Source organism: Pelophylax lessonae (genome assembly GCF_965119305.1).
Source record: "Pelophylax lessonae genome assembly, chromosome: 11".
Taxonomy (NCBI): Eukaryota; Metazoa; Chordata; class Amphibia; order Anura; family Ranidae; genus Pelophylax; species Pelophylax lessonae.
In genome coordinates this window covers 89,703,673-89,716,218 of record NC_138778.1, presented here as the reverse complement: position 1 = coordinate 89,716,218, position 12,546 = coordinate 89,703,673, and the positions used below count along the sequence as shown (strand labels likewise).

The 12,546-nt window shown below is 45.2% G+C and overlaps 1 protein-coding gene across 1 annotated transcript in view; it reads right to left on the bottom strand.

Annotated features, from left to right (window-relative positions):
• Positions 1 to 12,546, bottom strand: part of CDK12 (cyclin dependent kinase 12) — a 265,108-nt gene that overhangs the window by 214,456 nt on the left and 38,106 nt on the right. The window contains exon 4 of the mRNA XM_082271762.1: positions 10,642 to 10,781. Coding sequence (XP_082127888.1) covers positions 10,642 to 10,781 — 140 coding nt within the window. The remainder of the gene's footprint in view (positions 1 to 10,641; positions 10,782 to 12,546) is intronic.

The window sequence follows — 12,546 nt, the reverse complement described above, 5'->3', positions numbered from 1 at the left end:
TAGAAATTTAACAGCAATTTTGTAAAATTTTCTGTGTTAGTAACTGATAATTTTAGTGTATTTTTAAATAAAATATCGCTTTAACCACTTAAGCCCCGGAGGATTTGGCTGCTAAACGACCAGGGGGTATTTTGCGATTCGGCACTGCGTGACTTTAACGGACAATTGCGCCGTCGTGCGACGCTGTACCTAAACGAATTTGGCATCCTTTTTTTCCCACAAACAGAGCTTTCTTTTGGCGGTATTTGATCACCTGTGCGATTTTTTGATCACACGCTATAAACAAAAAAAGAGCGTCAATTTTGCAAAAATAGCAATATTTTTCCCTTTTTTTTTTATATGAAATTCCCCCCCAAAAAAATGTAAAAATCAAAATTTTTTAACATTTTCGGCCAATTTGTTTTATGCTACCTATGTTTGGTTAAAAAAAAAAAAAAAAAAAAAAAAAAAAAAAAAATCGCAAAAAGCGTATTTTGATTGGTTTGCGCAAAAGTTATTGCGTTTACTGACTAAGGGAAAGATTTTTGTCATTTTTGTTGTTTTTTTTTTTAACGCGTAATAGCGGCGATCTGCGATTTTTTTTGCGGTACTGCGACATTGCGGCGGACAGATCGGACCCTTGACTGACATTTTTGACACTTTTGGGGTTACCAGTGACATTTCTACAGTAATCAGTGCTATATATATGCACTGTTACTGTAAAAATACACTGGTAGTGAAGGGGTTAACTTTATTTGAGAGGGAGGGGCTGTGTGTGTCCCTAGGGGCGTGATTCTTACTGTGATTGGCTGTGGCTTCAGCTGTATGCAGAGTGATCAACGGATCTACATAGTAGATCCATATGATCAGCTCTCATACAGAGGGGAGAATGACAGGCAGCTTGTTTACACAAGCTGCCTGACTTTCTCCCTCTCCCCCGCCGATCGCAGAGTGGCCGGCGGACATCGGGTCCGCCGGTCACACGCGCGGGGGGGGGGGGGGGGGGCCGTGACCACGCGGGAGCGCGCCTCCGGCAGCGCTCGCTCCCTAGACCCTCACAAGCTAGTGACGTAGCCCTACGTCACTTTGCCTGTGAGGGGCTGACCGCCGACGTAGATCGGCGTGCGGCGGTCGGCAAGTGGTTAATAAACATTTGCGGCAATATTGCAGGGCCTTAGAAATCAGTAGCGCTTTTTTTTATTCTATTGGTCATGTGCTTTCAGAGGGTCTTTTACAAACTCTAAAAGCTGTAAGTGAAAAATGAAGCCCACCAGATTTTTTAGAGAAATCGATATTTACATTTCTGTGTACGTTCGATTTTCATCATTTCACAAAAAGGCAAAATTTACAAATACAGTCAGGTCCATAAATATTGGGACATTGACACAATACTAATCTTTTTGGCTCTATACACCACCACAATTTGATATGAAACAAACAAGATGTGCTTTAACTGCAGACTTTCAGCTTTAATTTGAGGGTATTTACAACCAAATCAGGTGAACGGTGTAGGAATTACAACAGTTTGTATATGTTCCTCCCACTTTTTAAGGGACCAAAAGTAATGGGACAGATTAACAATCAAAAATCAAACTTTCACTTTTTAATACTTGGTTGCAAATCCTTTGAAGTCAAATACAGCCTGAATTCTGGAATGCATAGACATCACCAGATGCTGGGTTTCATCCCAGGTGATGCTCTGCCAGGCCTCTACTGCAACTGTCTTCAGTTCCTGCTTGTTCTCGAGGCATTTTCCCTTCAGTTTTGTCTCCACCAAGTGAAATGCATGCTCAATCGGATTCAGGTCAGGTGATTGACTTGGTCATTGTATAACATAACACTTTTCCCTTAAAAAAACTATTTTGGTTGCTTTTGCAGTATGCTTCGGGTCACATCGGGTTGCACTGTGAAGCGCCGTCCAATGGGTTCTGAAGCATTTGGCCGAATATGAGCAGATAATATTGTACGAAACACTTCAGAATTCATCCTGCTGCTTTTGTCAGCAGTCACATCATCCATTAATACAGGAGAATCAGTTCCATTGGCAGCCATACATGCCCACGCCATGACACTACCATCGCTATGCTTCACTGATGAGGTGGTATGCTTTGGATCATGAGCAGTTCCTTTCCTTCTCCATACTCATCTCTTCCCATCACTCTGGTACAAGTTGATCTTGGTCTCATCTGTCCATAGGATGTTGTTCCAGAACTGTGAAGGCTTTAGATGTTGTTTGGCAAACTCTAATCTGGCCTTCCTGTTTTTTAGGCTCACCAATGGTTTACATCTTGTGGTGAACCCTCTGTATTCACTCTGGTGAAGTCTTCTCTTGATTGTTGACTTTGACACACATACACCTACCCTCCTGGAGAGTGTTCTTGATCTGGCCAACTGTTGTGAAGGGTGTTGTCTTCACCAGGGAAAGAATTCTTCAGTCATCCACCACAGTTGTTTTCCGTGGTCTTCCGGGTCTTTTGGTGTTGCTGAGCTCACCGGTGCCGCCTTTCTTTTTAACCACTTGCCGACCGCCACAAGTACATATACTGCGGCGGTCAGCCCCTCACAGGCAAAGTGACGTATGGGTACGTCACTAGCCTGTGAGGCTCTGGGGAGCGAGCGCGCTCCCGCTCGGTCACGGAGCCCCCCGCGCGTGTGCCCGGCGGACCCGATGTCCGCCGGGGACTCGCGATCGTCTGTGACAGCGGGAGAAAGGCAGGCGGCTGATGTAAACAAGCCGCCTGTCATTCTCCCCTGTGTATGAACAGTGATCATACGGTTCTACTATGTAGGACCGTTGATCACTGTTCATACGCTTCAAGCCACAGCCAATCACAGTAAGAATCACGCCCCTAGGGACACACACCACCCCTCCCTCTCAAATAAAGTTAACCCCTTCACTACCACTGTCATTTTACAGTAACAGTGCATATGTATAGCACTGATTACTGTAGTAATGTCACTGGTAACCCCAAAAGTGTCAAAAAATGTCAGTCAAGGGTCCGATTTGTCCGCCGCAATGTCACAGTGGCGCAAAAGAAAAAAAAATATCGCATATCGCCGCCATTACTCGTTAAAAAAAAAAAAACAAAAATTACAAAAATCTTTCCCTTTGTTAGTAAACGCAATAACTTTTGCGCAAACCAAACAAAATACGCTTTTTGCAATTTTTTTTTACCAAACATATGTAGCATAAAACAAATCGGCTGAAAATGTTAAAAAAATTAGATTTTTACTTTTTTTTTTTTTGGGGGAATTTCATATAAAAAAAAATGTGAAAAATATTGTTATTTTTGCAAAATTTACGCTCTTTTTTTGTTTATAGAGCATGATCAAAAAAAAAAAATCCGCACAGGTGATCAAATACCACCAAAAGAAAGCGCTGTTTGTGGGAAACAGATTCATCAAATTCATTTAGGTACAGCGTCGCACGACCGCGCAATTGTCCGTTAAAGTCACGCAGTGCCGAATCGCAAAATACCCCCTGGTCAGAAAAGGGGGTAAAATCTTCCGGGCTTAAGTGGTTAAGGATGTTCCAAACAGTTGATTTGGCCACACCTAATGTTTTTGCTATCTCTCTGATGGGTTTGTTTTGTATTTTCAGCCTAATGATGGCTTGCTTCACTGATAGTGACAGCTCTTTGGATCTCATATTGAGACTTGACAGCAACAGATTCCAAATGCAAATAGCACATTCGAAATAAACTCTAGACCTTTTATCTGCTCCTTGTAAATGGGATGAGGGAATAACACACCTGGCAATGGAACAGCTGAGCAGCCAATTGTCCCATTACTTTTGGTCCGTTAAAAAGTGGGAGGCACATATACAAACTGTTGTAATTCCTACACTTTTCACCTGATTTGGATGTAAATACCCTCAAATTAAAGCCGAAAGTCTGCAGTTAAAGCACATCTTGCTCGTTTCATTTCAAATCCATTGTGGTGGTGTATATAGTCAAAATGATTAGAATTGTGTCGATATCCCAATATTTATGGACCTGACTATTTGCCATTTATTAATTTAAAGCAGGTTAAAGCGTTTGTTACTCCAACTTTTTTTCTATTCCCGAGATGTGCCTCCTGTACCATGTACTTGTATGGAAAAACTAAAATTTAGTAAGAACTTACGGTAAAATTATTTTCTCTGAGTCCTCTGACAGACCCAGCCACTTCATAGTTTCCTCACTACCGCCCTCTACAGGAGTAGGCTAGGCAGTGAAACTTCATAGGAAAACTTTTCACTAGACACACCTCTAGGGGCTGTCCCTTCAGACATTATCCCAGACACATTGTGCTTACTAATCAGTTTCGTAGCAAGCCGTGAAGGAAAACACAACCAACCCGAAAATAGAGGGGCAGGGGCTGCCTCTGTCAGAGGACTCGGAGAAAAGAATTTTACGGTAAATTCTTACAAAAACTCTATTTTCTCTTACGTCCTCTTGACAGACACAGCCACTTCATAGTTTCCTCACAAATGGGACGTCCCATAGCAGTGTAGGCATGAGGGTGGGAAGAAACGCAACCAAAAAAAATACAAAAACGGCAACGATTCATCTAGGCCAGTAAAAATGTAGCCAACAAGGCAACAGGAGCTCAACCAACAGGAGCTAACCCCAAAACAAAAATTCAACCCACAAAGAGAAAACCAAGTCTCTTCAGCAAACGGCAGCCTGCAAAACTTTGCGGCCAAAGGAAGCATCCGAGGATGCCACCAGCAAATCAATCTTGTAGAATTTTGTAAAAGGGTGTACGGATGACCAGCTTTACACACCTGAGCCACAGAAGCCTGATGGCAGAAAGCCCAAGAGGCACTCAAAGCTCTAGTAGAATGTGCCCTAATAAGGGAAAGGAGGAACCTGACCCTTAAGTGAATAGGCCTGAACAATAGTCTGTCTGATCCACTTGGAAATGGTTGCAGCAGACGCAGCCGAACCCTTACGAGGTCCCTCCGGAAGGACAAAACAGGGAATCAGACTTCCGAAAAGATTTTGTGGCCGACAGGTAAACCCTAATCGCCCGGACCACATCCAGCGAATGTAAGGCAAATTCCTTGGGATGCTTGGGCTTCGCACAAAGCGAAGGCAAAACTATATCCGCATTGAGGAGGAAGGTAGACACCACCTTAGGGAGAAAGGATTGGTTGGGCCGCACGCAGAACAACCATATCAATATGAACGACCAGATAAGGCGAACGGCAGGATAGAGCCGCCAATTCAGATAGCCACCAGTAAAGTAACTTTCTGGGACAACATAGGCAGAGACTTCTGATATTCTTAAAGGGAGGTCGTTGCAAAGCAGACAAAACCAAATTCAGATCCCACGGAGACAAGGGGGATTTCCTTGGAGGAGCCAGGTGACACACCCCCTGAATAAAAGGTGTGAATCAGGGAATTAGTCGCAAAGGGACGCTGGAAGTAAACGGCCAAGGCCGACACCTGACCTTTGAACGTGCCAAACGTTGGTCCACACCCTTCTGCAAGAAAGCCAAGACCCTCACCCCTGAAAAAGAGCGAGGATGCAACCCCTGTGACTCACACCAGGCAATGTACACCTTCCAGGTACGATGATAAATCTTCCTGGAAGTAGCCTTCTGAGCTCTCAGCAAGGTAGGAATCACAGCATCAGAGAGACCTCTGTCTCTCAACACCTGGCCTTCAACAGCCAAGCGGTTAAAGCCAGAGACCGTAAAGCAGGATGGAAAAACGGCCCCTGAGACAGCATATTTTCCCGCAGAGGCAGCCGCCACAGAGGTTCGACGACCATCTTTACAAGGCCTGCATACCAAGACCGGCAAGGCCAGTCTGGGGCCCCCAGAATCACCTGCACCTGTTCCAACGCCAACCTGCGGAGGAACTTGGACAACAGTTGAATCGGAGGAAAGGCATAAATCAGCCAATACAGGTGCCAAGGCACCACCAACGCGTCTGAGGAGTCTGCAAGAGGATCTTGAGCCCTGGCCACAAACCTTTCCACCTTTCTGTTCAGACGGGACGCGAACAGATCCACTTCCGATGTCCCCCACCGGGAACACAGGAGACGGAACACCTCCGGATGCAGGGACCATTCCCCCTGATTCAAGGACTGACGACTCCGATAGTCTGCCTGCCAGTTCTCCACTCCAGGAATGTGAACAGCGGAGAGAGCTGGGAGGTGCGCCTCGGCCCAAGTCAGAATCTCGGCCACTTCCTGGGCCCTCCTGGTGCCCCCTTGGTGATTGATGTAAGCCACAGCCGTGGCATTGTCGGTTTGAACCGAACAGGGTGACCGTGCAAACGAGGCACCCAATGGAGCAGGCAGAGTTTGATTGCCCTGAGCTCCAGAACATTGATCGGTAAAGAGGATTCCTCACTCGACCACATTTCCTGGGCACAAAGAGTGCCCAGTACTCCACCCCAGCCCATCAGGCTAGCATCCATGGTGATCACCATCCACAACAGAGGCAGAAAAGGCTTGCCCTGGCTCACAGCGGGCCACAGAAGCCACCACGAAAGCTCTGTCCTCCTGCAACGGCTCAAACAACCCATTCTGTCCAAGGACTGGGGGTCCTTGTTGCATTTGGGAAGGATCTCGGCTCGCAGAGCCCTCGTGTGAAACTGGGCAAACGGGATCGCCTCGAAGGCCAACACCAATAGCCCCTGGGAACTCATGCAGGTCCACAGGGAGGAGAGATCGCTGTCCCTGAGGGCACTGATCTTGCCCTGCAAGGTCTGAAGTTTATCCGCTGGAAGAAAAATCTTCGCTTGAGCGGAGTCCAAGACCATGCCAGATAATAATGTACTGTACCGACGGGGTCAGTGCCGACTTCTGGACATTGATGGCCCACCCGAACTCCCTAAGCGTATGAACCGTGACCATCAGATCACCCAAAAGAGTGGCACATGAACTTGCCCGCAAGAGGAGATCGTCCAGATAACCAAGGACCGCAATCCCCCACTTGCGTAGCAGTGCCAGCACAGGGGCCAAAACCTTGGTGAAGACCCTGGGAGCCAAAGCTAGACCAAAGGGTAATGCCACAAATTAAAAATGCTCATCCGCCACTGCAAAGCGGAGAAAGCGCTGATGACCTTCGTAGATAGGGATGTGCAGGTACGCATCCTTTAAATATATGGAAGCCAGAAAATCCCCTTGATTTAAAGACGCCACCACCGACCGGATGGATTCCAACCGAAACTTCTGCACCAGTACAAAGAGCTTCAGAGACTTGAGGTCCAGGATTGGGCGCACCTTGCTCTCCTTCTTGGGCACCATGAACAGGTTTAAGTAAAAACCTTGAAACCTGTCCCGCTGAGGAACCGGGACAATAACGCCCTGTGCGAGAAGATCTTGCACAGCCCCCCTTGAGATCCTTTAAATGATCCGGGGACAGACGGATATTTGATGGAAAAAACCTGTCTGCTGGACGAGATCGAAATTCGATCTTGTACACTGTATGAATCAGTTTGTGAACCCATTTTTCTGGAATCAGAAACGTCCAGGGTTCCTGAAAGTAATGCAGACGTCAACCACCCCTGAGCCGGGTGAGGGCATCCCTTCATGCGGAGGAAGACTTGGCCACAGCACAGGACTGACCAGCTTTGGGCTTACCTGACCAAGCCTTCTTGTAGCTGCCAGAGGCTGTAAACGGTTTACTTTTCTCGTGTGCCCCTGAGGCACAAAAAAGCCCCCGACGAGCCTTGAAGGAAAGGCGCCACTTACCATGGGGTGCCTTAACCTTAGTGGACTGGGGAAGAAGAGTACTCTTACCCCCAGTGAGACCCTTGATCATCTCATCCAAAGAGTCACCAAAAAGGGGAGATCAGACACTGTCTTCTTAGAGGTTTGGTCCACCGACCAGCTCTTCAGCCACACCATGCGGTGAAAAGCAATCCCCACCGCAGACAATCTTGCGACCAGGGAAGCCTCGTCTAGAGCCGCGTCACACAGATACACCAGCGCCTGGGCCATTTGTTCCGTGAGCTCAATGAGAGTTGGGGGAACAGACTCCGTCAGCAGGTAGCTCTTAAGCACCTTCAACCATTCCGGGAACGTCTGAGAAACCAGCACAGAGACGAACACAGGGTTGAGAAGCGAGCCCGCAACCAAGTGCAGGTGGTGGTAAAGCGATTCCATGCGCCTGTCCTTAAACACCGGGGAGTCCTCCACGGTCCGTGGGTCTGCAAAGGGATAACGGCGCTGGAAACGCTTGAGCACTGCCAGCACATGTCTAATGTACCGCCATTGCTCATTCACAATTTCATGAAACTCCTCGGGTCAGGAGAAAACCTGGCCCGACTTCTGGGCTTTGCGGGAGATGAAGACAACCCGCTTTCCTGTGTGGGCTCATCATCAATTTTCAAAGTCTCCCTGACTCAGTGAACCAGTGCTTCAACCAGAGTGTGTTTCCATGCTGCAATGGAGGAGGACTCCTCCTCCTCGCCATCTGAGTGTGAGGAAAGGGATCCCTCAGGGAGGGGAGTGTCCATGGCAGCCACATCAGGCTCTGAATCAGAAGACAGAGGGCATCTGCCTTTTTTGAACAGCAACTTGTGACATGACAAGATCTACTTTGGACGCCAAAGTTTCTATGGCTGCAGATAGAGAGGCTAGGGAAGGCGATCCGGATGACCCGGATGCACAAACAGGATCAGTAGGGGAAATTTTCACTCTGGTACTCCATATTAGCAATGTTACAAAAAAAGGTACACTGGCCCTTTAAATCCATGATTGCGGTCCGCACCGCCAAACCGTTGGAGTCCCCCTTTAGCTAGCAGCTAAACTGATAGAAGCCAAATGTGTCTGGATAGTGCCCGAAAAGGACTCCAAGACCCCCTTACTGTAACAGAGAAAACGATCTGCAGAAAGTGAAACTGACTGGGAGGAAGTGACCAAACATCACTAGAGGCCGAAGTCCCTCTGAGCCACACAAAAATGGTGCCATAATAAAGAATAGGGAAAGCACAGGGAAAATGGCCACTGCACATACAGCACGGCCTGGCCACATTCAAGATGGCGCCCGAAAACGGCGCCAACACACAGCAAGGCAGAAAATGGCTGCTGCCCTTACACTGATCCAGCCTGGCTGCCCACACCTAAAATGACGGCCGAAAATGGCACCAGCCAACAAGAGCCCAGGGATCAAGGCCATTGCGGGAATCCATCACAGGGAGCCCCTCCAGGCGTTTGACGCCGATATAGCGTCCCCAGCAGGAGCAGGGAGCGCAGGACCTTTCCTAACAGGCCAGGGGGATCTCACAGAGACCGCAGCTCTGACATCCCCAGGAGTGAGTCCCAGCAGGTCCTAATCCTAAACTAGATAGCAAGAAACTGATTAGTAAGCACGATGTGTCTGGGGTAATGTCTGAAGGGACAGCCCCTAGAGGTGTGTCTAGTGAAAGGTTGTCCTAGGAAGTTTCACTGCCTAGCCTACTCCTGTATGGGCGCATTACCCATTTGTGAGGAAACTATGAAGTGGCTACGTCTGTCAGAGGACGTAAGAGAAAGTATCCCATTATCCTTGTATTGCTCCCTTTGTGTGAAATCCCTGACATGCCTGCTAGCTCTCTGCTTTCCTATTACAAACTCGCCACACTAAAGTGGACGACAAGTCGTAGTCAGTTCTCCAGCTATGACAGGGACTCAGTGTGCTCTCCTCCAATGATCAGACATGTCCTGGCACCCCCCCCCCCCCCCCCAACAGCCTTTCACTGGGAAAACTAGACTCAGTATGCTAGTATGCTGCTACTTCTCCCCCAGTTCTTATGCAGCTGAGAACAGGAGGAATGTGATAAAAAAAAAAAAAAGATTATCAAAAAAAAAAAATAAGTATTTATAATGTTTTTTAATATCTATACAAAAAAAGTTTTGCCTTTTTTTTTCTATTTTAAACTAAATGGGTTGTTTTATAAGGTGATAAGCTACAATCACTTTAAGCTTTTATATTTAGTAGGAATTTAGGAGGAATTTTGTAAAATAGGTTATTATCGGTTAATAATGATTTTAGTGTATTTTTATCGAAAATATGGTTTTGATAAACATTTGTGCAAATATCATGGGGCCCTAAAGATCTGTATATGGTTTGGGGGAGGGGTATTTTACAAACGCTGAAAACTGTAAGTGAAAATTTAAAAATTGGAGGATATTTACATTTTTGCATACATTCGATTTTCACCATTTTGCAAAAATTAGCAATTTAAAATGTATTAACTCAATACAGGTTAAGTTCCAGGTTCACATTTGTGCGATCACAGAGATCGGAGCGCACTGCTCCTAAAATTACATGCGATCTCTGTGCGGTGCAAATTCCAGTCATACAGTTTGTATGGCTGAATTTGCACCGCAATCGCACTAAAACACGCACATGACCCTTTTTTTAATCCGCAGCAGAATCGGATCACATGGTGGTTCACACTACTGCGATCAGATTCTGTGTGAACTTGCAGATCGCACCTTCATTTTATTCTACTGTTAATGTGCTTTCAGAAAATGTATGGTTTAGGCAGTCTTTAACAAACATTGAAAGCTGTAAGAGAAAAATAAAAAAGCAATAGCAAAATTCAAAAATGGTCCGGCCAGCTGAGTTTAAATGTGGAGCCCAGGCCTAGCAACGAAGGGTTAAACATATTTAAAAACCTCATGTAAAGCCACAAAAAAGTTTGGGGGCTAAACCAATTGATATTAAAAACATACCTGTATCCTTGTCCTTGGCTTTGTAAACTTGTCCATATGTACCTTCACCAATAATACCAATGATATCAAACTTATCCACGCAGCGTTTACCCCAGTCAATTTCTGTCTGTTTCCTCTCACCATAACGGGGGCAGCATATTCTGAGACAGGGATACAACATAAGAAATAATTGTACAGTTAGATGTCATATTGCCATTTTTGGGAATCTTGATGGAGTTCCAAATTCTATTTAAAAAAAAAAAAAAGAAAACCTTAGGAAGGTACAACTGGCTAGAATTTCTGAAAAATAGACATAGTACAGACTGACATTTAGACTTCAAACTATGGCTAAACCATTGACCAAGGAGGACACCAGCCATCTATTTCACAGCAGAGCCATTAAATATGTAGTGAGAAAAGCTGATATACTTAATAATGAGCTTAAATAAATTAAAGCAGAAGTTTACCTTATTTTACTCTACGTTAGTCACATATCCTACCTGTTATAAAAGCATGTCCCATGTTGTGTAGGCACAGCTGGATCCTGTTGAAATCTTTACTGTAGGGATGTTGGTCCATGAACTTCCAGCACTGTGGGGGTTAACAGCTTCTTCCACCTTTTCTGAGCAAAGTTATTTCATTGATTACACTGCCTGTAACACGCATGAACAAGAAAGAGTAGCCTGTGATTCAGACTCTCCGCCATTCACAGATCATGTTAAAGTCAGTGTTATCAACTAAAGAAATTTTACAAGGAGATACAAAGGGCAGGAGGGGAGGTGGATCACCTTTAGGCTGAGTTCATAGATGCGCAAATTGGAGTAGTTTTCACCGCATCTAGTTCACATGACATGCGAGAGTGACCAGCTCTCCCAGTTCGCACATGTCGGAGGCAGCCGCAGTGCAGTTTCCAAAAGGGTCATGTGCATTTTTGGGTCCTGTTCAGGTGCGAATTCAGGCAAAAATTCGGACCTGAATCGCATCCGAACCGATGAACAGAAACGCACAGGACCCCAGGTACATACAGCATGTGAACCCAGCCTTAGTGCAGTCTTCAGTATGAAGACCAAAAGCCATTAAGCCCCACACCACTAGAAGTTTAGAGCCAGAAAGAAGACCAGGCATCTCCGCTCTGAAATTTTCACAGGATCCAGCAGCCTGTGAAACATCCCTTTTACACAGGTAAGCAATGGGAATAAAGGTGTAGAGAAGAAAACACTTACAGCTAAACCTTAACTTTAGTTTAAATTGTTTTACTGTGCATCTAGGAAAAGTAAACTAAAATGAATGTTTAAGTTATCAACTACATTTGCCATAGCCTACTCATATTTAATATGTATGCATAGCCAAAATTATTTGTTCAATTTTTTAAAGTAGTAGGGAACAACTCAAATGCCTGTCAAATTTTTATTAATGTCCATGTAAGTTAAATAGATTAAGCCTCTTTTTTGTCCTGATCACTGTTGTCATAGACAGAAAGTGTTGGCAAATCCAAAATGTTACAGTTGTCACCAGTACAAGAGGTAGGTGTTAACCACTTAAGCCCCGGAAGATTTTACCCCCTTCCTGACCAGGGCCTATTTTGTGATTCGGCACTGCGTGACTTTAACGGACAATTGCACGGTCGTGCGACGCTGTACCTAAACGAATTTGACGTCCTTTTTTTCCCAACAAACAGATATTTCTTTTGGTGGTATTTGATCACCTGTGCGATTTTTTGATCATGCGCTATAAACAAAAAAAGAGCGTCAATTTTGCAAAAATAATATTGTTCACATTTTTTATATGAAATTCCCCAAAAAAAAAAGAAATTTAAAAATCAAATTTTTTTAACATTTTCAGCCAATTTGTTTTATGCTACATATGTTTAAAAAAAAAAAAAAAAAAATCGCAAATAGCGTATTTTGATTGGTTTGCGCAAAAGTT